This window comes from Vulpes vulpes, chromosome 10 (genome assembly GCF_048418805.1).
Source record: "Vulpes vulpes isolate BD-2025 chromosome 10, VulVul3, whole genome shotgun sequence".
Classification (NCBI taxonomy): Eukaryota; Metazoa; Chordata; class Mammalia; order Carnivora; family Canidae; genus Vulpes; species Vulpes vulpes.
The window spans coordinates 1,421,295-1,449,049 of record NC_132789.1 but is presented as its reverse complement, the minus strand read 5'-3'; the positions used below and the strand labels follow the sequence as shown (position 1 = coordinate 1,449,049).

The following is a 27,755-nucleotide window of genomic DNA, read 5'->3' as shown; positions in this document are numbered from 1 at the left end:
GTCGCCCCTGGCAGTGGGGGTCCCAGTGTGCTCAAGCACCCACCCCCGGCACAGGAGATTATGGGTGTTCCCAGGTGTTGGCTTGAGCAAGTAGAGCTGCTATGTTGAGTCATGTGCAGGTTTTCCTGTGGAAACAGCTTGCATTTTTCTGGCATAAATACCCAGGAATGCACCTGTTGGGTCGTAGGGTAAGGATTCTTAATATTTTTTAAAACTTCTAGGCTGTTTTCCAGAGTGGCTGCCTTATTGCACGTTCCCACCAGCCTGGTGTGAGCAGTCAACACCCATGTGCTCGTCAGCATCTGTTACAGTGCCTGGTTTTTATTCCTGGTATTCCCACTGGGGTCTTCACTCCCTGATGGCTGGCAGCTTGACATCTGCTCTGGGGCTTTCTGGCTCTCTGTGTGTCCTCTTCTGTGTGATGTCTCCTGCCTGCCTTTGTCCATTGTCTAACTGGATTCTTGGGGTTTTTTTTTTTTAGAGTTGAATTGTGAGAATTCTCTATTCTAGACATCACTCCCATGTCAGATATGTGGTTTGTCTTCGTGTCCTCTTCACGGGGTGTTTCAGAGAGCTGAAGTTCTTAATTTTTAGAAGTCTGATCTATTGATTAAAAAAATTTTGTGGATTGTATTTTTGGCGTCCTAGCCAACTACTCTTTGATGGGCTCTGGGTATGGATGGTTTTCTCCTGTGTTACCTCATAAATTCTTATAGTTTCATGTTTAATGCTTCACAGAGGATCCATCTTAAGTTAATTTTGTATAAGATGTGACATTAGGTGGAGGGGTGTGTGTTTCTGTGTGTTTGCCTGTGGGCGCCCACTTGCCCTGGCGCTGTGTGCGGGAAGATCTATGCTTCCTTCATGGAGCCACCCTGTTGCTCCGTCAGATGTGAGCTCACGGCACCGTGCGGGGTCGTTCCTGGGTTCTCTACTCTGTTCTGTCCAACTGGGGCTACCTGTCAGGACCTGTCTTTGTAACCCATTTTCCTTCAGGAAACCAGCCTATGTGCTGGGGCAGTCGTGTGATCTTGGGCTTGTAAGTGCACAGGGAAGGTACTTTCTGAAGCATCGGAACAGACACGAATGGCACTTGGTTCTTTAAGGAGCCTATTTTCTAATGGGACGAAAGGATTCAAGAAAACTGAGGATCCCGTGTTTTGCAGAGGAAATACATTATTGCAACTTGTGTGAATTTGTCTTCATTTAGATGAATCCTGATGTGTTTTCCAGCGTCCTCTCTCAGACTGGAAAGGGAGGGCGGTGAGGGCTGGCTCCAAGGGCGAGGTGAACACTGAACATCGGGGCCGGGAAGGTGCCATGACCCCACGTGCGCCACACTGGAAGGGGCAGCAACAAACACAGTGTCTGCGGCTCAACACAAGAGCTTCCTTTAATTAAAAAACAAGAATCTCTGCAACTTCTTTGCGTGAAATGGGGATGGAGACTTTTGGAAACATCCCCGAAGTCCAACACCAACAAGAGTGCACGCACAGCTGCCTTCGCCTCCGCGTTCCTGCCCACTTTGGCTCCCCTGGTTTGCTCCATGCTGCACACAGGGTCCCGTCTGGCCCCGTCTGGCACCTTTTTCCCTGAAAGCTTAGGACTCGGTGTCACCAGGGCCAGGGATGACTCGAGGCAGGCTGCACACCGTGTGGGACTTGCCAGCACCGTCCCTCGTGTGCGCCCCCTCCCCCAGGTGCCGGCAGACGTGCTGACCGTGAGCTCCCCACTGGGGATCCCAAGTCCTCAGGACAGGGGATGGGGGAGGCCCTGCAGGATCGCACTGGGAGTTCAGTTCCCTCTGGAGTGTCCCAGAATCCCACAGGGCAGTGGAAAAAAACAGGGAAACTCATTTTTGGAGTCGTGCGAGCCCCACGTTCCCACGGCCCCTGGTCCCCAGGGCTCAGTGCGCATCTCTGACCTGGTCCGGGCTGGCCATGGTGCGTGCTGACCTCCAGGCCGTGCTCAGCTGCAGGTGGACGGAAGAGGCAGGTGGGGAGGTTGGGCTGTCACCTGAAGACAGACGTGAGCTCCTGCAGGCACCACACATCTGCATCGTGTGCTCCCGACGTGTCTCTGGACAGGACACACCCACGTCCAACTGAGTCCAGCTCAAAGGGGCCTCTGGCCTGGAAGGGTTGGGGGAGGTGGAGGTTCAGGCAGCATTTGGACGGGGAAGGGGTGAGGGGCCTGTGTCAGGGTCTTGAGGGTGTCCTCGGATGACCTGCCTGATGCCTTGAACGAGGGTGCCTGTGGTCCAGATGCAGCCTGGGGTGAAGGGGACGTTGTGTGCATGTGAGCGCAGCACTCAGGCATGTCCTCAGTGTCCCCACACTGCCCACCTGTGTTGGGCCCTGGCTGGGGGCGCTGAGACCCCAATCCACTGGGTCACAGGCCTCACTCCCCCACCTCGGCCTTTTGCCCTTTCTGGAGGTGATCAGGGCCCTGCCCCTGCTGCTGGGGCCTGTGTGAGCATCCATTGGGAGGGGCTGCGCACTTTCCCATGCTCACAAAGGCAAGAAATGTCCTCCAACACCAGGACTTTGAGGCTGATTGAAGGGTTTCCTCATCAGCTTCCAACATGACTTCCATTTCTCTTACTTTCCTCCAAGCTTGGACATCTCAGCCATTTGGAGCCCTGGCCCCCAGCTTATGAGATGAGCCAGGTGATGTTCCCGTGCACCTTCCCCTGTGCTGGGTTTGGGGCCTCTGTCTCCTTCCATTGCTCTACTGAAGGTCAGAATTAAGGATCATGGAGCTTTCTGTGTGTTTGCTTGGGGCAGTGACAGCAAGTGTCTCCTCACCTTGTTTGTAGGAAGAACTATATACTTGGGTGAAAAGCAAACGGGTTTCTGGGCAGTCCTGGTGGCACAGTGGTTTAGCGCTGCCTACAGCCCAGGGCATGATCCTGAAGACCCTGGATCGAGTCCCAGGTCAGGCTCTCTGCATGGAGCCTGCTTCTCCCTCTGCCTGTGTCTCTGCCTCTCTCTCTCTCTGCATGTCTATGAATAAATAAATAAATAATCTTAAAATTAAAAAAAAAATAAAAGCAAATGAGTTTCTAAGCAAGGAACATTTACAGGTTATCTGATAGATTTTTCTCCTCTCCTAATACGTGTCTCCCAGAGCAGACGCCTTTCTGAACATTGATTACGAGCAGTAGGCAGTGAGTACTTGACTACTCCCACTGACATCTACTGAACGGCAGGGTTGTCCAAGGGAGTATTCCCGCAGGAGGCACTCTGCGGGCCGGTTTCTTGCCTTTGTGAGCATGGGAAAGGCTCTCTGCTGGGAGGCCCTCTCTCTGTCAACCGCAGGCCTCGGCTTTGGGGCACAGGAGGGGTTCAGATAATGGCTCTCCCCATCACCCATGTGAGCGCACCCCATTCCCTGGTCATGGCACATGCAAGGCTGCTGGGCGTTGACGCCTCCCACATTTTTCCGGAAAATCAGGCCATAACATGGATGACTCACCTTCCTCTTTCTGGCATCACTGCTCCCCGTGTGTTCATAAATCATGCTCCTAGGAATGTCTTAGGCCTCCTTTCTTGGAGACGTGCTGAGGGCTTCTATTCCAGTTGCGTTGCAAACTCAGACATGGGGAGGCGGTCTGCTGTTCCCGCGCCAGGAGGAACCTTGGATGTCAGAACAGGACTTTCCCAACTCTGGCAGGGTGTGACCTTGGCTTCGGACCCAGGGAGCGCCGTCTGCCCCTCCACCCTCTCGACCACACACATGCTGGCTTGCTGCATTCGGGATGATTGTTAAGTCCCCTCGAATTTGGATCTGGAGCCAGAGGGTTGGGACTAGGAGGGGTCCCTTCTGCCAGAAGTGAGGGGAGCCAGCTCCACACTGCGGGCAGTGGGAGAGAGCACTGCTTCTTCCTCGGGGCCTCAGCACACCGGTCCCATGTAATCCTGGCTTCAGTCCACTGTCCAGTCCTGCCTGATGTCCACCTGCCTTTCCAGGGCACAGGAACACTCTAGTGCACCTGCCTGTGGACAGTGACACCTGATGTGTCCTGGAAAGTGAGTCCAAGGCCATTCAGGGCCGAGGACGCCTCAGTGATTCCAGGTGGAGGTCACCGCCTGGTCCTCATTTGTACTTTGGATTTTGTGGGATTGCGTGTTGTGGTTACCCTGTTAATGACCTTCTGTGTTCCCAAGTGGCTGTAAGATGGGGCTCTCTGTATCTGAGTGCAGTGTTCACGGCAGCTGGGACATTGAGGGGATGGGCCGGGGAGTGAGGGGTGGCGGGGAGGAACGTGTGTCTCAAATTTAAGAGCATGAGAAGCCCCAGGCACTGGCCCCAGCCCGGGTTCTGCCTGTGGTGTCTCCAGGGATGGGTGATGCACTTGTAAAACCAACCTCTGTGGTGAGCGTGGGAAAGAGCACCAGAAGGTGGCCCAGGTGGCACCAGGGACAAGGTCAGAGTCTGGGAACAGAGTAAGAATAAACAGAGGTTTAGCCCTTTGAGGGTTTTGCATGGATCTCTTGAGTCTGGGCTGTGTTGCTTGGGCCACTCTGCCCTCTCTTAGGGTGTGAGGTTCAGCTAGACTCATCTCCCTGAACACCAGTCCCTCTGCCCTGACCTGGCATGTACTCGGAGATTTCTGAGGCATATTCTTCTGTGGTCCAGTGCCATGGGCCGTGCCGAGTGGATATCCCCACAGGTGCTCTTGGAAATCAGGAATTGCTCCTACCTGTCTGGAAGGGGGTGTTTCCACCCTGACTCACACAGCGAGTACTTTCACATGCTGTGCATGTGCAAGGGGCTAACCCTGGGGGACGGCTGGCATTCCTGCTGCATGAGGCCTTACTCTAGTGGAGGGACATAGGCGATAAGCAGATGGACAGGCAATAACCAGGGATGTTCAGATTGTGTTGAGCGCTGTGAAAAGATGAACCAGGTAAAGGAGACAGCGATGGGGAAACATCTCTAGGAGGTGAAAATGGGAGTGATTGGAGGAGGAGCCAGCCATGGTCCTGGGCAGGAAGGTTCTACAGAGTTTCCAGGCATGGGCAATTTTGAGAAACCCCATAATGTATGACAGTAACCATTAAGATACCAGAAGGGAAAACAAAAGGAATAAGGATAACATTTGCCCAAATATCAGGAATAAATGTTATTAATATAATTGTGTTGTGCACTTGGGGTCCGTCATCCATGGTTCTAGCACAAAGAAGATGATGGATGAGCCATCTGGTGTTTGCTGTGGGTCCCGAGGGTACCTGTCAGGGCTGCTATAGGCCCAGCCCGGTGCCCGGAAAGAAGAGCTTATGTGTCTGGTGCTGGGGTGACAAGGGAGCTGTCCCATCCAGCTGCTCACCTGCCCTGCAGAAGGCTGACTGCCACGCCGGCACATGAAGCCCCAAGATGGAGGTGGGCTGGGGTCTCGAGAGCAGATGAGACAGTGGAGTGAGTGGCAGGCGGCCACAGGAGAGGTTCTGACTTAGTTATTGGGAATCTGTAACACATCATGTGTCCAGGAGCAGCCCTGGCTTCCCGGCAGTGCTCTGGCTCCCCAGGCTTCCTGTGAGTGGCTCCTGGCCAACCCCCTGTGATTTGTTTTGGGCAGAGCAGCTGCAGTTAAGTGCCCCTGCCGGCATCCCAGAAGAGTCCAGGGGCTAGAAGTTTCTCTTTTGGGGGGAGAATAAGAGTCCTAGGAACAAGGTTGCTGGTTGAGCTGGTCACTTGTTTGTTCCTTTGTCCTCTTCTTCAACCGGTCTGTAGTGAGAGCCTGCTGTGTGCCTTCTCTGGCCAGGCTCGGGGGATAGAGCAGCACACAGGTGGGACAGGGGCTCGTTGTGTGCTCTTACTAAGAGGAAGGGGCGTGGGTTGCCCGGGTTGGTGCCGTTTTAAATGAGCAGAAAGGCTGCTCTGGGAGTAACATGCAGCACAGACCTATAAGAAATGGGGGCAGGCATGTGTTGTTATAGGGGAAGGGCATTCTCATGGGAGGACACAGTAGGTGCAGAGGCCCTGCGGCAAGAGCCCTGGCTTCTGGGCTGCTGTGGACAAAGGAGAGAGAGATATGAGGTGGGCCAGATGTCATGGCCCTCTGTGACCACGACAGGGTTGAGATGGAGTCAGTGGCTCCTTGGAGCATCACCCCATGGTCCTGTGGGCTGTGGGTGGGGAGTTGAGCTCAGTGTCAGGAGCCTGGCTTCTTCTCCAGCGGCCTCATGAAGCATATCCATCCTTTCATTTCAGTCCCGCAGGCAGCGCAACGAGGCCACCAACAGCAGCAACCAGGTGTTCCTGTACTGTGCCTTCCTGGACTTTAGGTACTGCCTGTGTGGGGCCCCCTGGGGCAGGGTGGGGGAGGGGAATGGTGCCCAGGGCCAGGCCCTGCTGCACGCTGGTCCAGGTTATGATCTGGGTCATGATCTGGGTCACCCTTCTGGAGCCTCACTGTTGCATTGTCTGTAAAGCCGGAACATTCAGGACATGGAGCTGGAGGAGGGACAGGTTTTCTCTGGAGACCACATTGGGACCTAGTAGGACTCAGCCCTTAAAGCCCGGGGTGCACTTCAAAATACTCAGCCAGTCTGGCCGAGGCAACACTGGGGCCTCGGGATGGTCCCATCAGTGCTGGCTATCTGAGGTTTCGTGTCGTGCTGGTAAGGTGGCTGGGAGGGGCTGGGTGAACCCCTCTTTCCTGGTAGGCATGGAAATGAGAATGTCCCCAGTGTGTGCTCCCAGGGACACGAGCACCCCTCCGGGATGGCCACATTTCTCATCTGCTACGTCCACAGCTTAAAATAGAATGTAAAGCAGAGAGAAACTCCTGCCTTTTAATTTGTTCACCTTTATAAAAGCTTTCCCCAAGGGTCCTGCCTTTGGCTGAGGCAAACGTCTGTCTTTGCTGATAACTCGAAGTTGTCATTTCTGAATAGAACCATGGAAACATCTTCTTAGGAATTTGAAAATACAGAGAGAGACACCGTAGAAAATTATGATCACTGATATTCCTACCATGAGAAGAAACCACAGTTAGCACTTGAGCATGTTTGTTCCTGGTCATTTTGGTCTAGATTTATACTTTAAGAAGTCACACAAGTCCTAAATCAATTCTGTAAAGAAGTAAAACATAAGAAGGCAAAGATGCCTCCATCTGGTCCCCTCATACCCTCTCTCTAGAGGTGGCCAGTCTGGGGTGTGTCCTCGGTACCGTAGACACAGCTTATGGCTACGTTCATGGAGCATCTGTGACCTTGTTCTATTTCACACTTGCACGTCCACCCCGGCTGTGCACAGACCATGATGCATCAGGGCATTGACACCCATCTCCGACTGATGTATCACATGTTATCACATCTGTGTTTGCCACACTTTGCTTATCCCACCCCACAGCGGGCATTGGGCTGCTCTAATGTTCTGTGGCATCACCTGTCACTCGGCAAAGACCCCAGGCATGTCCCCTGGGTGCCCAGCTCAGAGTTCTCTGGAAGTGAGACTGATGGATTGTAGGATGAGCATGTCTCATTTTCATGGGCTGTGGGTCCCTGTGCCTCCTGAATGCGTGTGTCAGGGCGGTCACAGTGTTCTCCACCCCCCCCCACCCCCCCCCCCCACCCCCCGTCTCCCTGTGGCCCAACTGGCACCAGCATGTCTGCTCTCTCAGCCGTCGCTCCTTTGTTCTGTGTCCCCAGCTCCGGAGAAGGGGTCTGGTCCAACCAGGGCTGTGCGCTTGCTGAAGGAAACCTCAGCTACTCCATCTGCCACTGTACTCATCTCACCAACTTCGCCATCCTGATGCAGGTGGTGCCACTGGAGGTAAGAGCCAGGCGATGGGGTCCTGGACCCCAACAAAGTGCCCTTCCTGCCTTAGGCTGCAGGTGGGGACAGGGTGGCTTGGGGCAGACAGGCAGCCCCCCACTCATTAGGGGGTTCCTGCAATTAGGGACATTTTGAAGCTCTCCTTTTTTTTAGTTTAGCAAAAAAAAAATCAAAAGAAAAAAAAAAAAAACTTTGCTTCAGGTTTCCTGTGCAGACCTGAGATTCTTCTCGAGCATCTGTGTGCAGAAGGCAGGTGTGTCAGCATTTTCTGCCTTCGGTCCCTGGGCTGTGGAGCCTCTGTGCTGTGGGAGACTCATGGTGCATCCAGGGCAGCAGGAGTCCCAAGCTGATACTAGGGTGCATGAATGTCCAGAGAACGTGTCACAGGGGCTACATCATGTCCTCAGAGCGTTTCTGCTGTGGGACGAGAGGGACAGGATTACAGATGGAGATCTGGACTGGTCTAACCTGACTCCCAGCTCCAGGGTTAGCAAGCCTTGTGGTGGGGGAGGTGATTTCCCACAGCCTTCTGTCCTCCTCTCTAGATAGGCCATGACCCTCCCTGGAGCCTGGTTGGGTTTCTCTGCCTCAGTTTCTAATCTGGCAGGCTGCACGGTTAGCCCTAAGAACTTGACATACATGTCATTGGTTTAAGGCAAGCACAGCTTGGAAGAGAAAAAAAATGTTTTATAAATTGCAGATACCCCAGGATGGGATCCTCTCAACTGTGATCAGTCCCTGAGCCCTGCGTGTGAGTGACTTGATTGGCTTCTAGACCCCAGTAGAACTTGAATTTCTCTGCCGAGGGCAGGGGGATGGAAAAGACATAGGGATCAGTCCAGGGATCTCCTGGGGCCCCTGGAAAGCCAGGCACCTATTAGACAGGTTTTGTCTCATCCCAGACTGTGTTTTGGAAATTGAAAAGTTGTATTGATGACTCTGCACAGAACAGGGAGCCACTGAGCAGAGGCTTCCTCCTCCTGCAGAGCCATGCACTCCCCCCACTCATCAGGGCAGGTGCCCTGAGCTCCCATTCCCCTGCACTGTGCATAGGAAATGAACCGGGGGCCTGGAGGGGCCCCCTCTACTGTCAAGACCTGCTCCACCCCTATCCCTTCCTTTGGCATGTTAACCCCATGGGGTCTGTCTCTTTCCTAACCTACCCCCTTCCCTGGGTTCTGTGGTCCAGGGAACTGGTGAGAGCACCTGATCCGGGCAGGACTGAGTCTTGTCTGGTGTGGCAGGACTCCTAGCAGCCTCAGGGGTGTTACCTAAGCATTGACTCCTCATCCACAGCCATTCAGCAATACTTATCAGCACCTACCCTGGGGGTTCAGTTGTAAATAAGAAAAACAATGAGGTCTTGTTTTTGAGGACTTTATATTCCAGTGGGAAAGACAGGTAATAGATAAGCAAACAGCAGCAAGTGATGTCCAGCAGCAGCAAGTGAAGGACATTGAAGAGAGGCCTGTGGAAGGTGCACGTGCCAAACCAGAGGCATTTTGATGGTGTGGTGCGGGGAGGAGCAGAGGGGAACATTCCAGGCTGAGGAATAGCAAGTGTAGATGCAGGAGACAGGACTGGGCTTGGAGTGTCCTGGGTGGAGGCAGTGAGCGCAGGAAGGCCCCTTCATTCGCAACACGAGCCATCGACTTTGTGTCCTGATTGTGAATTGCTTATAGAGACTCCAGAGGGGAGTTCCAAACCTCCCTAGGAGGACAGGTCGGGGTGGGGGTAGTGCCATGTGCCCCTCACAGTCCCCCCTTTAGACACACCAGCACTGTCCACGTGTCAGACCCAAGTGGTCCCCTTCACTCTGCTGTGATGAAGCTTTGGGGGGTGGGGGTGCGCAGACGTCCCAGTGCCCATCACTTGGAGTCGCTGAGGGCAGTCCCGGCCACACATGAGATGGAACTGGGCACCTGTAGGTCAGGTGTCTTTCAAGCAAGAGTATTCAGAGCTTTGGACACTTGGTGCTGTCTCCAGCTTGAGGGTGCAAGCCCATCTGTTTCCTGGTGGCCGGCGTGGTAAATCTGTGTTCAGACATTTGTGGCCCCCAGGTGGTCCCAGTGGGAGTGATATATGGGCAGCAGCTGTCCCTCAGGTGACAGGCATCCTTTCCTTCTGGCTCCTGCCTCCCAGGCCCTCTGTCACCCCCTTTCTCTTGTGTTCCCCAGCTCCTCTACCTTGTACTGCCCGAGTTGGGGCATGTGCTCTGGCTTTGCATGATTAGATGCAAGGGAGGTCAGGTGGTGCGCCAGTGCCAGCAGTGCAGGGACAGTGAGGTCCCACAGGATAGGGGTGGAGTAGAAGGTACCAGAGGATAGGGGTGGAGTAGAAGGTACCAGAGTGCTGCAAAGTGGAAAGAGGACCTCAGTTACCTGGACTGCATGGGCTGCCCTCCGAAATTCCACCTGTTCCGGGTCTCTCCTCATCCCTTCTTCTCCTCCTCTGCACATTGTCACCAGGGAGTTGGGGGCACCACTGCCATGAGGCTCGTGCCTCCATCTCTGCCTGTCTTGCCCGAGCCTCAGCCCACGTGCCTCCAGCATGTCCCTCTGGTTGCCACATGGGGGTCAGCAACCTGCTTTAGCCCTTCCAGCGGGAAAGGCACCAGGCTGCCACCTACATATGTGCCAGGGGGGAGGGGGCAATCCACAGGCACTGTGGCCAAGTGGAGACCGTGAGGCCCAGAGAGGGGGATGGACTGAGGTCATTGATTCATCCAACAATGAAGGATTGGATTGAGGTGACACCTTCCCTCTGGACTTTGGGAGCATTTTAGCTTTTTAAAAATCTGGGCTTTTTAGCAGCAGAATCATCATGGTACCTCGGGTGGGGACGCAAATGCCCTTGCACTTGAAAGCATGCTCTGTCCTGAGGCAAAGAGTGCATGTGGAAGCTATATGGGACAGGGCGAGGAAGGGCCGTGGTGACGGTGCTGTTTTAAAGAGGGGTAGCCTGCAGGGCTCCCTGAGAAGCTGGTGCAGATGAGGAACTTAAGGGAGGAGCGCACAGCCACCGGGCCTAGGGGGAAGCAGCAGGTGCCGAGGCTCATGCACACAGTGGCGGGGGCCAGGGGCTCAAAGTGGGAGCCCCAGACTGAAATGTTGGGGGCAGAGAGGACGTCATGGAAGTGGGGGAGCAGACTGCCTATGAGCACTGGTGCGGGCAAGACAGGCCCCGTGTGGGCACCTTCCCTGGAGCCTGCTCTCGTCTTGGATGTAGCCATAAGAGTGAGGGCCACCTTCTGGTACAGGTGAGGGCCTTGGGGACTTGCCAGAGGTCACCAGGGGCAGAGCCCCAGCTTCGGCTGTGCTCTCCAGATCCTAAAGCTGGGGCTGCTGCTGGGCGTCCAGATGGTCCTCTGGGTCCTTGGCACGCAGAGAACTTGGTCCAAGCTGTGGGCCTCTACGATGTGGAAGGAGCGGCTGGGTGGTGGGTGTGGCAGGAAGGTGGGTTTGGGATGTTGGTGGGACAGGGAGGAAAGGAAGCAGCTCAGTCCAGTGAGCTTAAAAAGAAAAACTTGACACAGCATTTATGATACAAATCTGTCACCACTCAATGTAGGTGACACCAGATTTGGACAGTCTGTGGGTGTCTTTGTGGAAGCAAATCATATCTGCTCATTGCTAGGAAAGGTTGATTTGAAAATGATTCAAAATTATCCATGCTAAAAATGAACATTCTCAAGAACATTAAAAAATTAAGGCGGTTACAAGTAGGTGTGGAATCTGTGGCGCAGTTCATTTAGTGAGAACAGAGGAAGGGCTTTTCCCGGTCTTCCTGGGTGCCTCTGGGGAAGGGACATCTTCATCCAGGGTCTCTCCTTGGAGCTCACAGTCGCACCTCGCCTCCCATCTGCATGTCTGCCCTGGACCGTGCCCCAGCAGGTCTCCCATGGAACACCCCGGCGTGGAGCTTGGGGGGCTGGGCTGGGACCCAGGGGGATGTTCCAGGCCTTGCTCTGCTTGCTCTTCTCTATGGGAGGGAGTGCGATGTGGGCCCCCTGCTTGTTCATCAGCAGCGATGGGCTCCGCCAACCAAGACCCTGAGATGGGCAGCACCATGCTTTGTGCTCCAGACACAGTGAGCAGGAAACAGGCCCGGACCCCCTCCCACCGAGTACTGACCCCTCAAGGTCCCCCCAGCAGCTGGTTCATGGGGCCCCCTTGACCAGAGCACTGGTCACGCCAGCTATGTAAGTGTCCAGCCCTGTGCCCCAGAGCCCCCTGCCGGGAAGTCATCCTAGAGTGGTGTGTACTGGCCCATGTACCACCGAGCTGCCGGAACTTGCCGAGGACGGCCAGCCAGCTTAGTTCCTGTCAGCAGGTGACCGGACGAGCAGCCCCAGAGCCAGGGCTTCCTATCTCATGGTCAGCAGCAGATGCGGCAAGGATGAGGCAGAGGTGTGGGGGCATAAGGGAACACACTGCACATTGGAAAGGTGGCTCTGAGCCCTGTGTGAGGGGCATACAGGTGTGTCAGAGGGAGCATTTCTAGGAGGAGGGCAGGGAGTGAGCCCTTGCATTGACACCTATAGATCTGGGGCCACGATCATGACCAGTTGTGCCAGTTGGGCCCCCTCTGAAACTCACTTTCTGCATCTTTAAAAATTGAACCCAAATCCGATAAGAATCCCAAGAAATTAGTTTTCTCCTATTGGATAAAATTATCTTCAGATTAATTTTGGAATAGTATGTTCCAAGAGTAGTTGAGAAAATTAAGGAAAATAGTAGGAGAGACTTTGTATGGCACAAGGGGATCCTTGTGAAGCTCCTGTGGGCAAAACAACATGGTGTAGACATAAGTCCAAGAAAGCAGATAACCAGAACAAACAGAGTCTAGACCAGAGTGAGGCTTTTCAGCACACCATGAGTATCTGCATCGTAGAATTCAAATCAGAAAGCAAGATAACATGTCGAGGCTGAAAGTAAAATATTTGCCACCTTATGTGTAGGGAACATAACAGAATAACGAAGTGTTAACGAACCTAATGCTAAGGAGTGGGTAGGTTCTGATACCTCTATGCCAGGAGGACAACAAGTTTCCTCGCCTCTGCATTAAGAGGAGAAAGATCCCATCAAGAGCTTATGTGCAGTTTTTTGAGTGAATTGTAATGATGCCAGCTGATCTGGAGGCATTTCCAAGGCATTATCATGTGAAAAGGGCAGGATGCAGAGTAGCATACAGACATCTTTTTTTTTTTTTTAAGATTTTATTTATTTATTTGAAGTGGGGGTGGGAAGGGGCAGAGGGAGAGAATCTCAAGCAGACTCCACCCTGAGCTCCGGCCCAATGTGGGGCTTCATCTCACAACCCTGAGATCATGACCTGAGCTGAAATCAAGAGTCAGATGCTCAACCCACTGTGCCACCCAGGTGTCCCCAAATATCTTATCTCTATAAAGCCATTTGAGGTCCCCTAGGTGAAGTCATGTTGTGGTGTGTGATCAGGAGAGAGGTACAAGGTGATGTCTGGGCTGTTAGCAGGGTCGGGAGGCCCTGAACTGAAGCCCTGGCTGGTGTGCACACATCTGTGTGGAATTAGGTAATGAGAGTGAATAATAAAATTAACAGCTTGACAAGGCAGTTTATAAGCTCCAGTCTCAGATGTGGGGGTGTTGAGGGCTTTCCCTCCTCAACGCCCAGTAGTTTGGAGCTGGCACTCGGCAGAGGCCGCATGAAGGTGTGTATCGTGAGCCAGGCATGAACAAAGGGGTCAGTCCTGCAGGAGAGGAGCTTAGGGATACCAGGATGCCACGTCTGGCTGTGTGAATAGTGACGGCTTGGGCAAACACACCTGTTCTCCTGGGACCAGGGCAGGGAGGCAGGCGCTGGAATTGTCATCTCTAAGGCCTGGCCAGCAGGGGCACTGGGACGGAGGGTTCCACAGTGGTGGATGCTGCAGTGGGCTGGCCAGCCAGACCCAGGAAGGGGTGGGTCTCGGATCACCTGGCCCTGTTTGGAGTCACCGTGGCCGCCATGGCCGACTTAGAGATGGGATTCCTAGGAAGGAAAACCGGGACCATGAGGACTGAGAGGGGGTGACATTATGGAAGCTGTAGAGACGCACCAGTTCCCCCTGCTTCTAGGACCCCCACCCAAGGTTCACATTCCAGGGGCATAGTCTGGTTGTCTGTATAATAGTGGGCAGTCCCACCAAGGCTGCAGCCAGTGGCAAAGGTGCTACCCAAGGTCAGGTCATGGTGGGCACAGCCCCTCAGCTGGCAGAAGCCAGAGGCCCACCCTGTGCGCTGCTTCCGCAGGTGACCTCACCCCTGCTTTGCCTCACGCAGGCCCCCTCACCCCTGCTTGGCTCCTTTAGAGGGTCCCTTGGGAGCAGCCCGGGAGGGACACCTGTCCTGGACGGGCGGGGGGCTGGGGAACAGCAGGAGCACTGTGCCAGGATGGGAACACCTGGGAAAGCCAGCCCCAGGGGGCCCCCAGGGCGGGGGGCCTGGGGTCAGGGGCCTCGCCAGCGCAGCAGACCTGGGTCCAGAGGCTGGCCAATGGATATGATTCCTTTAGCTCATTTGCCAAGATCTCAAAAGAGAAATTATCTAAAATTTTGGATTTGATTTTCTTAGAGTAAATGGTCTGGCCACATGGAGCTTCCTGACGGAACAGCTGAAGCCCCTAGTATAGGCAGGCCCCAGCGCCTCCTACCATCCTCCCCACTGGGGTCCAGCCTCCATCCTTCCTCACCTTGGCCCTGCTGTTCTGCTCCAGAACAGAGAGAAGACTGCAAAACCTTTCTTGCCCTTTCCTAGGGTGGGAAAATCACATATCCACTATGTGGGGCTTTTGGAGGAAACGGGAGATACAAGTATTTCTCCCTGGAACAAGAGTCCCCTCAGACCTAATGTATGCAGGCTCCCAGCTGGCCTCATGAATTTATGTAAAATGCCTCTCCAGCGGCCTCAGAGTCTGTGGTCTGTGACTCAGAGGAGCCTGTGTCCCAAAGCAAACTCCAGGCTTTTCTGGGCATTTCTAAATCTAGCCACAGGATGGGGAAGGAAGGGCATCTCGGGGGCACAGCACGCCTCCCGAGGCCAGAGATGCAGGGTGCTTGCGCGCATGTGTGCAGGAAGTCTCGTCTCTGCAGCACCCCCATCCCTCAGTCCCCTGGTCCACCCTGGGCCCACGGCCATGGGACCTGCATTCAGCAGCCATCCTGCCAGGTGCAGCTGCCTAAAGCCACTCAGCCACTCTGGCCTCTAGGGAGGGACCTAATTGCAAGGCGTGGCTGGGGCTGCATCTGTGGTCCTGCTGGGTGTGTTCCAGGCCTGCCGTGCCAGCACACTAACGTGCCTGGCTCACCACGGTAGGCAGGGTCCTCGAGTGGAGGTCTCCGTGTATGCCTGTCACTTAAGCAATCTGACGAGCACCTACCGTGTGTGGCCCCGTCCCCATTGCTGGGGTGCCTCTGCAGTGGCCCCACCCTGCCCCCTGGTCAGCCAGACGCTCAGGGTCCCTCTGCTGACACACCATGTGGCCTTCCCTAAGTGCCTGTTCTGAGCCTCGGTTTCCCCATCTGTGACATTGGGTGAGGGTCAAACCCAGCCTGAGTACTGAGCTCTGAGCAACCAACCCCAAGAACTGAGCCCCAAGCACCCAGCCTGACTGAGGTGACAATGACTTCCAAACGAGCATGAGGGTGCCCAGGGATGGCCTAGTGGCTGAAGAGCCAGCCTGAGGTGCCTGGTGACATCCCAGAAGAGCAGGACTGGGTGGTGGTGCAGCAGGCCTGTCAAGACTGAGTCCCCCCATGCTGCACTACCCCTTTGCACTCATTCTTTTGAAGGATGGTAGAGTCCTAGGCTCCTGGGGGACCCATCTGCCTGTTAATGATGCTCCTGCTTCCCTCCCTTCCTTGCTCCCCTACCCTCTCCTCCCTTCCCCTATCCCCTGCCCTCTTATCCTACTCCTCCCCTACCCCTCCCCTCCCTCTCCCTCCATCCCCTGTGCCCCCTCCCCCAATGACCTTGCTGCCTCTCTGGGGCAAGCATGTTGACTAAGCTCTGGGCCACTGCTTGCAGCCCCATCCCTCCCCTCAACACTCCTGTCACACAGGGAGACCCCTGTGCTCAGCACCCAGGATGTATGGAAATAGGCCCTGGAGGTGGGACAGGAACACACTCTGGGGCAGCAGCTGGCTGGGTGCTGTTGGGAGCTCAGCTTTTCCATGGGCCCTGTGGCCCTGGGGACTGTGCCCCTCTAGAGTCAGGATCCCCTCTTGCCAGATTTATTTTTCCTCCCACCAGACCGGGTTGCTACTCTAGAGGAATAGCAGCCATGGCTTCATTTACTGAAGACTGTTCTGGAAGAAGTGTCTGCTCGCTGCTGTTGGGGGTCGGAGCTGGCCTCCAGAGGGGATGTGGACAGTGGCCTCAGGATTGGGGGGGGGGGGGGGCGCAGGGGGAGGGCAGGCCAGTCTCCATCCAGGAGAGTTTTTTTTTAATTTTTTTTAATTTTTATTTATTTATGATAGTCACAGAGAGAGAGAGAGAGAGAGAGAGAGGCAGAGACACAGGCAGAGGGAGAAGCAGGCTCTATGCCCTGGGAGCCCGACGTGGGATTCGATCTGGGGTCTCCAGGATCGCACCCTGGGCCAAAGGCAGGCGCCAAACCGCTGCGCCACCCAGGGATCCCCATCCAGGAGAGTTTGATGCGAGGGACTGGAGGCCCAGAGCTCAGGTCGTGGTTGGGGTGGCAGCTCTGGGCTGTGATGCGGGAGCTTCACATGGTTCACCAGGTTTTGTCAGAAGCATCAGGACTCTGTATCAGGGTGATGGGAGCCGAAAGGGGAGGATTGGGTCTGTGGGGCCCTGCAGGAGCCTGAGGGCTCTTCCCAGGCCTGTGTTGGGGAGGAGGGTTCTGTGTCCATACAGATAAGACACATCCGTGGGGAAGATGCTGTGGCCCTGGGAGCAGAGGGAGAGCTCCAGGCGGGCCCTGTGCAGGGGAGAGCTTCACTTTTTAAACAGGGTCTCTGTGTCTTCTCTGTACTTCTTCCTCAGTCAGCAGGCAGACCTGCCTCGGGGGGGCTGGGGAACCCTTGCACAACTGCCTGCTGCTGATGGCTCCCTGCATCCTGGGCAGCAGATCCGGTGGTCACAGCCCTGGGCCCCTGCAGACAAGAGACAGCTCTGCGAGTGCATCCCTACAGTGGGCTGGCACATCAGGCAGTGTGCAGTTTTAGATTTGCACAAATGCTTACAGCTGGGTTAGGTCCCTGGCTCCCCAGGCACTTGCCACCCCCAACAGAATGTACATGCTCTTTGCAGCAGCATTGAAGCAGTTCCTGCCATGGCCCCCCACCCTCTGCCCTGAGTGTACAGCTGGTGATCACACAGATTCCATCTGCATCTTGGGGACCTACAGCTCCCCAGTCCCACCTTTAGTCTCAGGGATGGGGCCACAGGCTCCCTGCCTCCCAGGGTGTGGCTGCCTAGGGCTAGGGACTAGGGCTAGGGACCTCATCCCCAGGCCCTAGCTGTGTAGGGGCTGGGCCTTTGCTCTCAGGCCCACACCCTGCCCCTGCTGGGGTCTATACCCCAGAGCTGCCCTCTGCTGGGCCAGGTCCCCATCAGCTGGGGCTCTGGCAGATCAGGGGAGGGGCTGAGGCCAGGTGCCCTCCTTCCCTCAGTGTGCCACAGGCAGCTTTCCTGGCAGTGGCCATGTCTCCTCCAGCCCCTGATCCAGCTTCTCCCAGTGACTATGGGCCTTGGGCTCGGGCTTCCTGCCAGTTGTGTTTCCTGCCTGGATTGCCCCTGCAGCTCCACGGCAACTCCCCTCCCTTTTGTTAACGCTTCCCTGTCTGAAATTTTCCTGTCTTTGAAAGGCTGCAGTGGTTTCTGTGTTCCCAGCTGTGTGTGTGCCTGGGGGGGATGATCTGGGTAAGGGGGGGGGGGGTGTGACATGGTTCAGTGCTCCACGTGCTAATGAGTGCTCTTCATTAGCTCACTCCTCTAATGAGGCAGCTAGCCTGACAAAGGCAAGTCACAAGTCTTTTTAAAGACAGAGGAGCCATGTCTTTGTGCATGGGGTAGGGCTGTGTGTGTGTGGGGGGAGATCCCTCCAATGCATGTCTGTGGGTGCTAGGTCTGGCTCCCAACAGTGCCCCTCAGCCAGCCGGGGAGCCCGTTTCTGCCTGGCCTCAGAGCTGTGGACTCGTACCTATGCCACATTCCATCAGGGCCACTCTGGGCAGGACGTCACCCGCATGGAATGTGGCATGCCCCTGCAGCTGGATGCTCTGCTGGCTGTGTGTTGCCAGCAGAGCTGCATCTGGTGAAGCCCAGAGACTGTCACCAAACCCAGGAGGCCCATGGAGCCACATGCCCCTGCTGTCCACGGGCTGGAGGAAGGTGTATGGTTCAGCCAGGATCAGAGAGCTGGTCTGAAGGGATGCAGGCTAATGAGAGCCTGGATTCAGACCACTGGGAGACCAGAAGTCGGGAAAGAACCAGGGTGGGTTGTGGGAGCAGAGGAAACCACATGGGTCAGGAGCAGTGAAGGGTTTAGTGTGTGCATGGCCACGGGCACCCCAGTGAGGGGGCTGCTTGGCTCCCAGTCATCCTTCATTCTGCTCAGCCTTAGATTCCCTTGACAACTGGCTTCCCGGCAAGTCCAGCCCACAAGAGACGGGCATTGGGGTGATGCATCTGCTGTCAGCTGCTCCTGGCCTTGGCTGGGCCCCTTCTGTGGCCCCTGCTTTCTCCCTGGCCCCACCTCAGGCTCTGCTCCTGTCCCCTCCTCCCCTGACCTTTCTGCCCCACAGGTGTGGAGGCTATGCCTGTTCCTGGGATACCTCATTGCTTTGGCTTTCCAGGGTCTCCCACACCCTTGTGACCCATGTCCCACGCAGAGCCCATCCACTGAGTCACTGGAAGGGTCTTGCTTTCCTGTCTGGATCCTCTGACAGAAAGGCCAGGTGCAAGGCAGAGATGTACATGGAGGGAAGGAATGTGGTCTCATCTGAGGCAGGGGCTGTGAAGTGAGTGAGCTGGGGTGACGTCCTGCCCAGGGTGGCCCTGATGCACTGGGAAGGATGAGAGTGGGGGCTCTGGGAATCCAGGAAGGGGAGAGGGAATGTGGCTTGGGTTAACAGAGGAACCAAAGACACTCGGGTATGCATGGGCTCCAAGATGCAGGAGCGACCCAGAGAACCCTCAGATCAGAGGTCACGTGGGAGCTGTGCCTGAATCCCTGTCCTCTGCAGGCCGCCAGTGACCTGGTCCCTGTTTGTGTCCATCAAGGCCTCATCCAAGCAGGAACTAGCAACCTGTTTATTCACCCGTGCATTTGCCTGCTTCCCCACTACACTGTGAGCTCCATGCTTGGCACACAGTAGGTGCTCAATGCATGCCGGTTGCAGGAGGAAGCATGGGCTGGGGCATAACACCATCCTTACTAGCTGTGCGGTCTCCTCTTCAGCACATGAGAACCATGGTGCCACCCCTCCTCGAACAGGGCTGCTGTAAGGACTCACTGCCGTGCGTAGCAGGCGCCCAGTCAGGGCTGTGATGTTCTTGCTGTCTCAGCCAGCCCGTCTTCTGGCAGTGGGCTTGGGCGGCTGGATCCAAGGCGAGGGCTAGAACTCCAGGCAGAGCAGGCAAGCAGAACAGAGGCAGGGGTTTCCATGAGTGGCAGCGCACGGTGAACCTGCCCACGTTTGCCCCTGGGCCATCCCCACAAGTCTGTGAGTGGTGGCAGGAGGGTCCTGCTGTCTCTACGGGACAGGCAGGCAGGCTGATGTGGAGCAGGTCAGTCTCTTGTGGAGGATCAGTGAGGGAACCGGGGGAGGAGGCTTGCAGGCCCCCTCCCACACCCCAGAATTCAGCAGACACCTGTGGGCAGTGGTGTTCTCAAAGCCATGGTCGTGACACAGAGTTTTGTTAAAGACCTCACCATCCCTCTGGGAGAAAGACCTCACCATCCCTCTGGGAGAAAGATCTAGGTGACAGTGGGGTGGGGAGGGCCGGGGCCTGGTGTTGTGGAGATTCCCATGGAGCACAACAGCTCAGGGCCAGACCGGGGAGAGAGTGTCCCAGAGGCGAAGGGGTGAAGATGTCATACAGCCAGGCTGGCCCAGAGACGCAGGTTCAATTGTCACCCTCCATGTGCTCATACTTCTGTGGCTGTTTAAATTCATTTCCATTTGGTGGGTCCCATTGAGGTGATAGAGATCATTGTGATGGTGACAACAAGGTTTTTCAATTATCTGTCACAGCAAAGAAAGATGACATTCTTGGTCTAATATTAATGTTTCATGTGTGGTTTTATTCCTAGTTTCTCAAAAACAAAAACCTCTGTAAGAGCACTTCCTCCAGAACTGTGTCTGGAGATGCTGTTTAGCTTCTCATTTCCTCTCTCAAAGTGTGTGACAAGTGCCAGGGTAAACATATTTGGGTTTTACCTGCAAGATTTCTCAGAAGACACTATGCTTGCACGCCCTGACGTCATTAGAGGGGACAGAGAGCGTGGCTCTCCCTTGCTGTGTCTAACACCAGAGACTCCAGAGCAGTCCACAGGGACCTGCTTACAACACATTGCAGGACCTAGAATCTGTCCATGCAGCCTGGGAAGGTGGCTCTGAGAACACATTTGTTTGCCTTCCTGGGGATCTGATGAATTGGAATGTCTGCGGCCTGCTCATGTGCAGAGAGGGTGTTGGGGGTCCAGGTCCTGCAACGTGGCCAAGAAGTTGCTGTGAGAACACACTGGCCCACATGCATTCCTCCTGTTTAGGGGACTCGTGTGGGTGAACCTCCTCACCCCCTCCTGCATCTGGGCTGTGGGCTCAGGCTTCTCCCTCCCCACCTGCATTCGGTCGAGGCTCTAAAGTGTTCTCTAGCCCTTGGGGAGTGAGTTGACTGGTGGTGACTCAGATCTGGAAGAAGCAAAGCCCATTAAGTTGTCCATCCATAGGCCAAATTGCTCTGCAGACTCACTGTCCCTGGTCTGTGGCATTGGGGCCTCCTGGGCCCACGGTCCTCTGACCACTCTCTTACATCCCCTGAGTTGCCTCCTTTTGTTCCTGATTATGTCCTGATGAGCAGGGAAGGGGGCAGCTTTAGCCACAGTGAAACCCTCAGGGTGTCCAGGCCAGGGTTGGAGGGACCTTGAGGTCTGGTGTCTGGTGCAGGCGCAGGCAGTGGCGATGGGAAGGGGCTTTGGCTGGATCTCTGGGGCAGACACAGCCGTAGGCCGCAGCAGGAAGCACAGCAGCCACCTTTGCAGGGATAGGCATTGGGAAGCTGGTCTCCTAGGCATGTGGCTCAGGGAGCATGGAGTGCTTTGGAGCCCAGGGTCAAGTGAGTCTGATCTGAGGCTGTGGCTCTTGGAGCCGAGGGAGCCACCATTTGGGGTTGTGCTGCTAGGTGAGCTCTGGCTTGTGTCACCATCCTCTGTGGCTTTGTATCCAGTTCATTTACCAAGTTCCTTTATGTTCTAGCTGCCATCAGGGATGATAGCCAGCTGATACACGAACTGTCAGATGACTCTTCTTCATCTCCGGCACTTTAGATGTGTAAATCCGTGGGATCCTCAGGGAGGAGTCAGCCCCCGCCCCACACACGCCCCAGGTCTTAAACCAGGCTCATATGGGTCCAAAGTCTTGATCCACCCTGGATGCTGCAGGCTAGACTAGGCGGCAGGGCTGGGCGGCCGGAGAGGGGATGGGGTGGGATGGGAGGGCAGGAGTTATGCATTAGCAGGAAGGAAGCCGGAGGGGTGGCGGAATCTGAGTGATTGGTGGGGCGCTTCGGTTGTGTTGCCGCGTAAATCCAGGGGCTGACACCACAACCTCTGTGGGTGGTGATAACAGGGCATCTGGGGGTGGGGGAAAGGCAGCACTTGGTGACCAGCGCCACACACACACACACACACACACTGGGACGGTCAGCTGTGCACCAGCTCTGGGACCCTCTCCAGCAGGAGCCGGGCCACCTCCCACCTCCAGGACCCGGACCGGCACTGACGCCTCTGCTCTGCCTTCCACACAGCTCACGCGTGAACACAAGATGGCACTCTTGTCCATCACTTACATCGGCTGCTCCGTGTCCCTGGTCTGCCTGGTGCTCACGCTGGGCACCTTCGCCATGCTCTCGTGAGTCGTCCTCTGCTCTCTCCGGTGTCTGTGTCCAGGGAGGTCTGGTGCCCTCGTGTAAACGTCGGTGCAACCGCAACCCTGCCCCACTTTGATTTCCCGTTGGCATTTGTACTGGTGAGGCGGCGCGTGACTGCCCCTTCGAGAACCTGCGCGGGGTGCATTACAGCCGACAACTGTGCCAAAGTTACTTTCCATTTTGGGGTTTGGGGTGCAGGGAGGGGTTATGGGGGGCTGGAGAAGAGAGAAGAAAGAGGCAGGAGGGGCGGTGGCATTGGAGGGCACCCTGCTTTAGTTAAGCTGGAAAGTCTTGGAAGGGTCATTGGCCCACAGGCTTTCTGGCCCTTGGGCTGGTGAGAGCCAGAACTGACGACCCCCTTCCCCAAGGCATCAAAGCAGCAGCTTTGAGGGGGATCCCTGATACCAGCTGGAGAGGCAGGAAAGCCCTTTCTGAGGAGGCCCCCTGCCCCTCCCAGCTGAAGCCACATGTGGTCAGAGCTCAAGGGAGTCTGCGCAGCCCCCAGGGGGAGGGTGGCAGCTGAGTCCTCTGTGGCCCTTTCCAAACTGGGACGAAAAACAACTGAGCGCTGTCCGCCTGTGCAAAACAACTGTGAGGACATGCTGGCTGCTGCTTAGGACCATTGGCCTTACCTAGGATGGGGCCCCCTCCCTCTGAGGTTGCTTGGGCATTTCCTCTCCTCCCTCCTCAGCGGGGTGGTGATGCTCCAAGGGTTCCTCCTGGAGCTCAGAATCCCCTCCTCACCTGCTCTGGTTCCCTGAGGACACCTGGCACCTGTCCTGGCTATGACTACAGGGTCCCGGGGTCAGGGGCTATAGCATGATTAGTAAGGAGCCCTTGGTTAGGGATGGCGGCATCTGAGCCAGACAGCAAGAGCCTGGACCAGCAGTGAGCTGAGACTTTTGTTCTTTGGTTCCTCCGCCCCTCAGCTTTGCTCAAGAAGTCTGCCACAGCCAGGCTGGCAGCTCTGAGGACAGGACACAGAATGGGCGGCAGGGAGGGGTGGGCAGGAGCAAGCGTTCAGAAGCAGGAGCACACACTTCCAGGCCAGCAGTGCTGAGGGAGACAAGGTGGAGCTCCTTCCCTGTCAGGAAGTCCTCTCCCAGGGAGGCCAGAGACTGGAGAGGACTGGGGTGCTTGTGAGCCAGATGGCCAGTGTGAGCAGGAGCAAGCTGAGTCTGAGCAGGGGCTGGAAGGGGAAGGCAGGTGGCCGGCTGTGCTGAGCCAGCGCCCGTGGAAGGCACTAGATCCTTTCTAAGAGCAATAGGGAGCCATCGAGGTGTTAGAGCAGGGAGTAACAGCATCTGGGTGGGCTCTCTGGAGGCCGGAGGTGGGGGAGTGGTAGGGAGCAGCAGTAGCCGAGCTGGCGCTGGGCCTGGGCCTCACCCCTGCCTCTCTGCCCTCAGCTCTGTCAGCACCATCCGGAACCAGCGTTACCACATCCACGCCAACCTTTCCTTCGCGGTCCTAGTGGCCCAAATCCTCCTGCTGGTCAGCTTCAGCTTCAAGCCTGGCACGGTGAGTAACCCCCTCTCCTTCCGCTGTCTGATGTCACCAGGGCTGGCACCTTCTGCTAGTTTCTTCAACTCAGAATTCAGACCTCATCCCCCAGATAGTCGGGCAGTGGCTCATCCAGGAGAGGCACGAAACAAGCCTGCCTGAGTGGAGTTCTCTGCCCACCATCGCCTCAGTGGCAAAGATGCTGGTGCTCCTGCTGATATGTCAGCTCACCCTATGGCACTGGTGGCATGAGGGCATGATGCAGAGAGCTGACACAGACCAGCCCTCCCATCCTGGAGAGAGGCCCACTGAGGCAGTACAGCCCTAGCATCCTGCTTCTAGATGTGGGAGCTGGTGACAGAAGACTCTGGTAAAGGTCTGACCCCTTCTCTTCATTGTGCCCTGACCACAAACCCCCAGCCACCTCTGCTTCTAGGGTGAGGCCGGGCACTGCCGGCAAGAGGAATGTGAAGACCCAGGCCTATCTTCCCCTTGTCCTCTGTGCTGGGGACCTAGGAAGTCTTAGACCCCCTGAAGATTAGGAGCTAAAAGTGAAATGACCCAGGCTTGGGGTGATGTGGGTGTTAATCGCAGCTGGTGGAAAGGAGAAGTGGACTCTTGCTTGCTCCCACCAGGAGAGAAGGAGAGGCCCTTCTGGGGAAGAGCAGTGTAGGTTAGTGGGGAAGAGCAGTGTAGGTTAGTGGGGAAGAGCAGTGTAGGTTAGTGGGGAAGAGCAGTGTGGGCTAGTGGGGAAGAGCAGTGTGGGTTAGTGGGGAAGAGCAGTGTGGGTTAGTGGGGAAGAGCAGTGTAGGTTAGTGGGGAAGAGCAGTGTAGGTTAGTGGTCTTAAGATTCACGCAGGATTGGTTGACACAGGGTGAGCTCTTTATCCTACACTAGTGAGGGTCAGCAGAGCTTCCTGTTCTCTCTGCCTGTCCCAGGGCTGCTGCCAGGGAGAGCTCCACCCTACTGGGCTTCGGGGTCCTCCCTCGCAGGTTTAGGGGCCCAGAGGGGCCGCTGAAAAGCCCCGCAGGTGCCATAGGGGGACCAGGCATGAACCAGCCTCATTCTCTGGAGGCGTCAACACTCAGGGTTTTCTTAGAACACAGGTTTGGGTTTGTAGCTCTGGGTGGGGCCTGGAATTCCGAATTTTGATCAGGCGTCTAGTGATGCCAACGCTGCCTGTGCAAGCCCCCACTCACCCCCCGGGAGGGGCGAGGCCACGGAAGGGAAGCAGGTCTGCGGGCTCCGGGCTCCCGTCACCCCTGGCCCGCCTGTCTGAAGCCCAGGGGGAGGGCTCCGAGGTCCTGCTGGAGGGACAGGCCTGTGGGATGAGCCCGCGGTGGACTGGGGGTGACCCCCGGGTGGTCCCAGAGCGGTGGGGGGGTGAGCGACGCCCTCGGGAAGGGGCCATGGGGACGAGCGCTGCACCTGTGACACCTGCCTCCTCTGTGCGCACCTGGGGCGGACTGGGGACGTTCTGCCCTGTCTGGGAAGCCAGATGCCGGGGACACGATGCCTTCCCTGGAATGAGCTGATGCCGGGGAGTACCACCTGGCTGCAGAGCTTGGGGTGCCCGACAGATATCACACCCTCCCCGACTCTGTCTTTAATTCTTTTTATTTCCCCCTCTTTACTGTAATTTTTGAAGGTGATATTTAAGCTTATTATTTTTCCTCCCTCTACCCCACCCCCTTCCCGGCCCCACATGGACCTGGCCAGAGAGCGGCCAGACTGGGCGCAGGTCCAGCTTAGGGACCTGGGGCAGCTGCTGCCCCCACGTGTCCGCAGAGCCCAGGCTCCGCCCATTCCCCCCGAGCCCACCCATTGGGCTGCTGCGCTCACGTGCCCAGCCCCAGCCAACCCGGCTGCAGAGGGCAGGGGCCTTCATGCTGATTGGCCAGGCCTGATTGCCCGCGCTCTCCTGAACCAATCAGTGTGTGGGAGTCACGTGCGGCCTGAACCGCGGGGTCCCCTCCCCCCCTCCCCTGGGGGTGGGGCAGGAGGACAGAGCCCAGAGATGCCCCGCACGGCCCACCCACCGCTCACCCCGAGGGAGGTGTCCCCTCTGTGTCTTTGATCCCAGGTGCCCTGCCGGGTGATGGCCATGCTCCTGCACTACTTCTTCCTGAGTGCCTTTGCGTGGATGCTGGTGGAAGGGCTGCATCTCTACAGCATGGTGATCAAGGTCTTTGGTTCAGAGAACAGCAAGCACCGCTACTACTATGGGATAGGATGGGGTAGGTGGGGGTGGGAGGGGGTAAGAGGGTGGGCGGGGATGGGCAGGGATGGGCAGGGATGGGAGGGGGCAGGTGGTGGTAGGAGGGATGGGATGGGATGGGGCAGGTGGCTGATGGGAGGGGGCAGGTGAGGGTAGGGGGCATGGGATGGAGCAGGTGGGGGTGGGTGGGCAGAGTTGGGGATGGGAAGGGGCAGGTTGTAGTAGGTTGGATATGATTTCACCTTCATATGACACACCTCCAGGAAATCCGATTCCCTCAGGCTTGAACTTCTCCATGCTCTGTTCCAAAAAGGATCAGTTCCTGTGGAGAGTGCTTTGGGGTTCTCTGAGCTAATGATCTGTTTCCTCCATACCTGGGGAGAGTCCCTGAAGCACTGCTGTGGAGCTTTGGCAAGGACCGTGGTCCTTTCTCTTGGACAGTACCCAGCGTTAGAGTGCAACACTGGGGCGGGGGGCAGCCTCTGATACCAGCTTGCCTCTTGCAGCTCCCTACTTGACTCAGTGAACTCCCTTTTGCCTACCCCGACTCAAGGAGTCCGTTTCCTGCCAGAGTCCGTATAGAATGGGCTGTGGAACTGACACCTGCCATGCTTGCATTTGCTAGAAAACGTTCATCCAGCATCAGGGACCTGCGGCTTATTCCTGCTTTTCTTCAAATGGGTTTAATTTTCACAGCCATCAGGGAGGAGCAGATAAACATGTTTATTTTGTGCTTTGAGCTGCTTGATGTAGTGTATTGGCAGTACGGAGGAGGTGTGTTCTGTACCCTCATGGCTTCCGCGGCCATCTCCCCACTGCTGGGGCCATGCAGGGAGCTGCCCGTGGTGGCCAGGATGTCCCACACCCAGTCTGTGCACCCCTGGAGCCTGTGCCCGCTCTGGGCTCTATTTGGTCTGCAGTATTGGAGACAAAAAACAAATTATTTTTACCAATATTTAAAATATTTGAGATTTTATGTGCATTTTAGAGATCTTTTGAAAAGTGAGGCAATCTGGGAACCCCGAGTTTACCATCCTATTTGACAACACTGTCTGGGACTGTATAGTTTCTCATACCAATGTAGTCACTGTGGGTGTGTGAGGAAGCAGCCCCTGATGCTGCTATAGGGTAGAGGGAGCCTGGCCAGGGTCCTAGCAGCTGGTCTGCACATCTGCTTCTGCATGCTGATGTCCTCAGGGCTTGTGAACTGCATCTCTCCTTCTGACTAGGGTGGAGTTAGTGCTGGGCCTAACAATCTGCAGGCGGTCAGGTCCTCTCAGCCTGCAGGTTCTAATGCAGAAGGAGCTGGAGGCAGACCCAGGGCACAGGGAGACCGTGCTGCAGGGAGCGCCTGGCACAGAGGCCTCTCCCTGCAGGGCCTGCCCTGGGCTTGAAACCCTCAGGGCTGTTTTGACGCTGAGTTGGGGGTTAGAGGCGTCAAATCAAGAATATACCTTGAGGTTTTGTTAGATGTCAGGCGTAGGTTGGACTGGTAGGGTGAACGAACTATAATCTCTGTCCTCCAAGTGTCCCCATGGGAGAGGAGGGAAGATTGTGAGGGATGATTGAGCCCGCACATCCGTGCAGCAGTTGTGCATCTGTCACCAGCTCAGAAGTGAGGGAAATGTAACTGCTTTTCCTGTTACTACTTTCTTTGGTGAGCACACACTCATCTGGGGCACATACACAATTTCTAAATTATGCTTCACGCAGCACCTTTCCCTGGGTGGCCCTGGAGCTCTGGGGAGTTGGGCGGTGCTGAGCCCAAGTGCACGGGTCAGGGCCGCCAGGCAGTGCTCCTGTAATAAGCAGCACCCAGCTCTCCTTGCTGCAAAGCCACAGGCCTTTACTTCCCATCTCCACTCTGTGTCCCCAGTGGCCATGGCAGTCCCATGGTGGTGGAGGGGTCACTGCGTGGAGGTTGCAGGTTGCTGGGAAAGAGGAGAGTTCATGGAAGGACCCCACACTGGAAATGAAATAGCCTGTAGAGACACACGGCACTTCCTTCCATAACTATGGCCCAGAATGAGCCTGCAGGCCCCAACAGCCTCAGGGTGACATGTGTCAGCTTCCCACATGCCCAGAGAGGTACCTGGAAGCATGTTGCAGATAGCACC

The 27,755-nt window shown here is 56.1% G+C and overlaps 1 protein-coding gene across 5 annotated transcripts in view; it reads left to right on the top strand.

Moving 5' to 3' along the window:
• ADGRD1 (adhesion G protein-coupled receptor D1) overlaps window positions 1–27,755 on the top strand; it is a 123,049-nt gene that overhangs the window by 76,607 nt on the left and 18,687 nt on the right. For all 5 annotated transcript variants that reach the window (XR_011994622.1, XR_011994621.1, XM_072722605.1 and 2 more), the window contains 5 exons: window positions 6,217–6,290; window positions 7,659–7,782; window positions 21,797–21,900; window positions 23,326–23,437; window positions 25,504–25,657. Coding sequence is in view for 3 of the 5 variants with exons in the window: in XM_072722605.1 (XP_072578706.1) it covers window positions 6,217–6,290; window positions 7,659–7,782; window positions 21,797–21,900; window positions 23,326–23,437; window positions 25,504–25,657 (568 nt within the window). In the remaining 2 variants the exon portion in view is untranslated. The remainder of the gene's footprint in view (window positions 1–6,216; window positions 6,291–7,658; window positions 7,783–21,796; window positions 21,901–23,325; window positions 23,438–25,503; window positions 25,658–27,755) is intronic.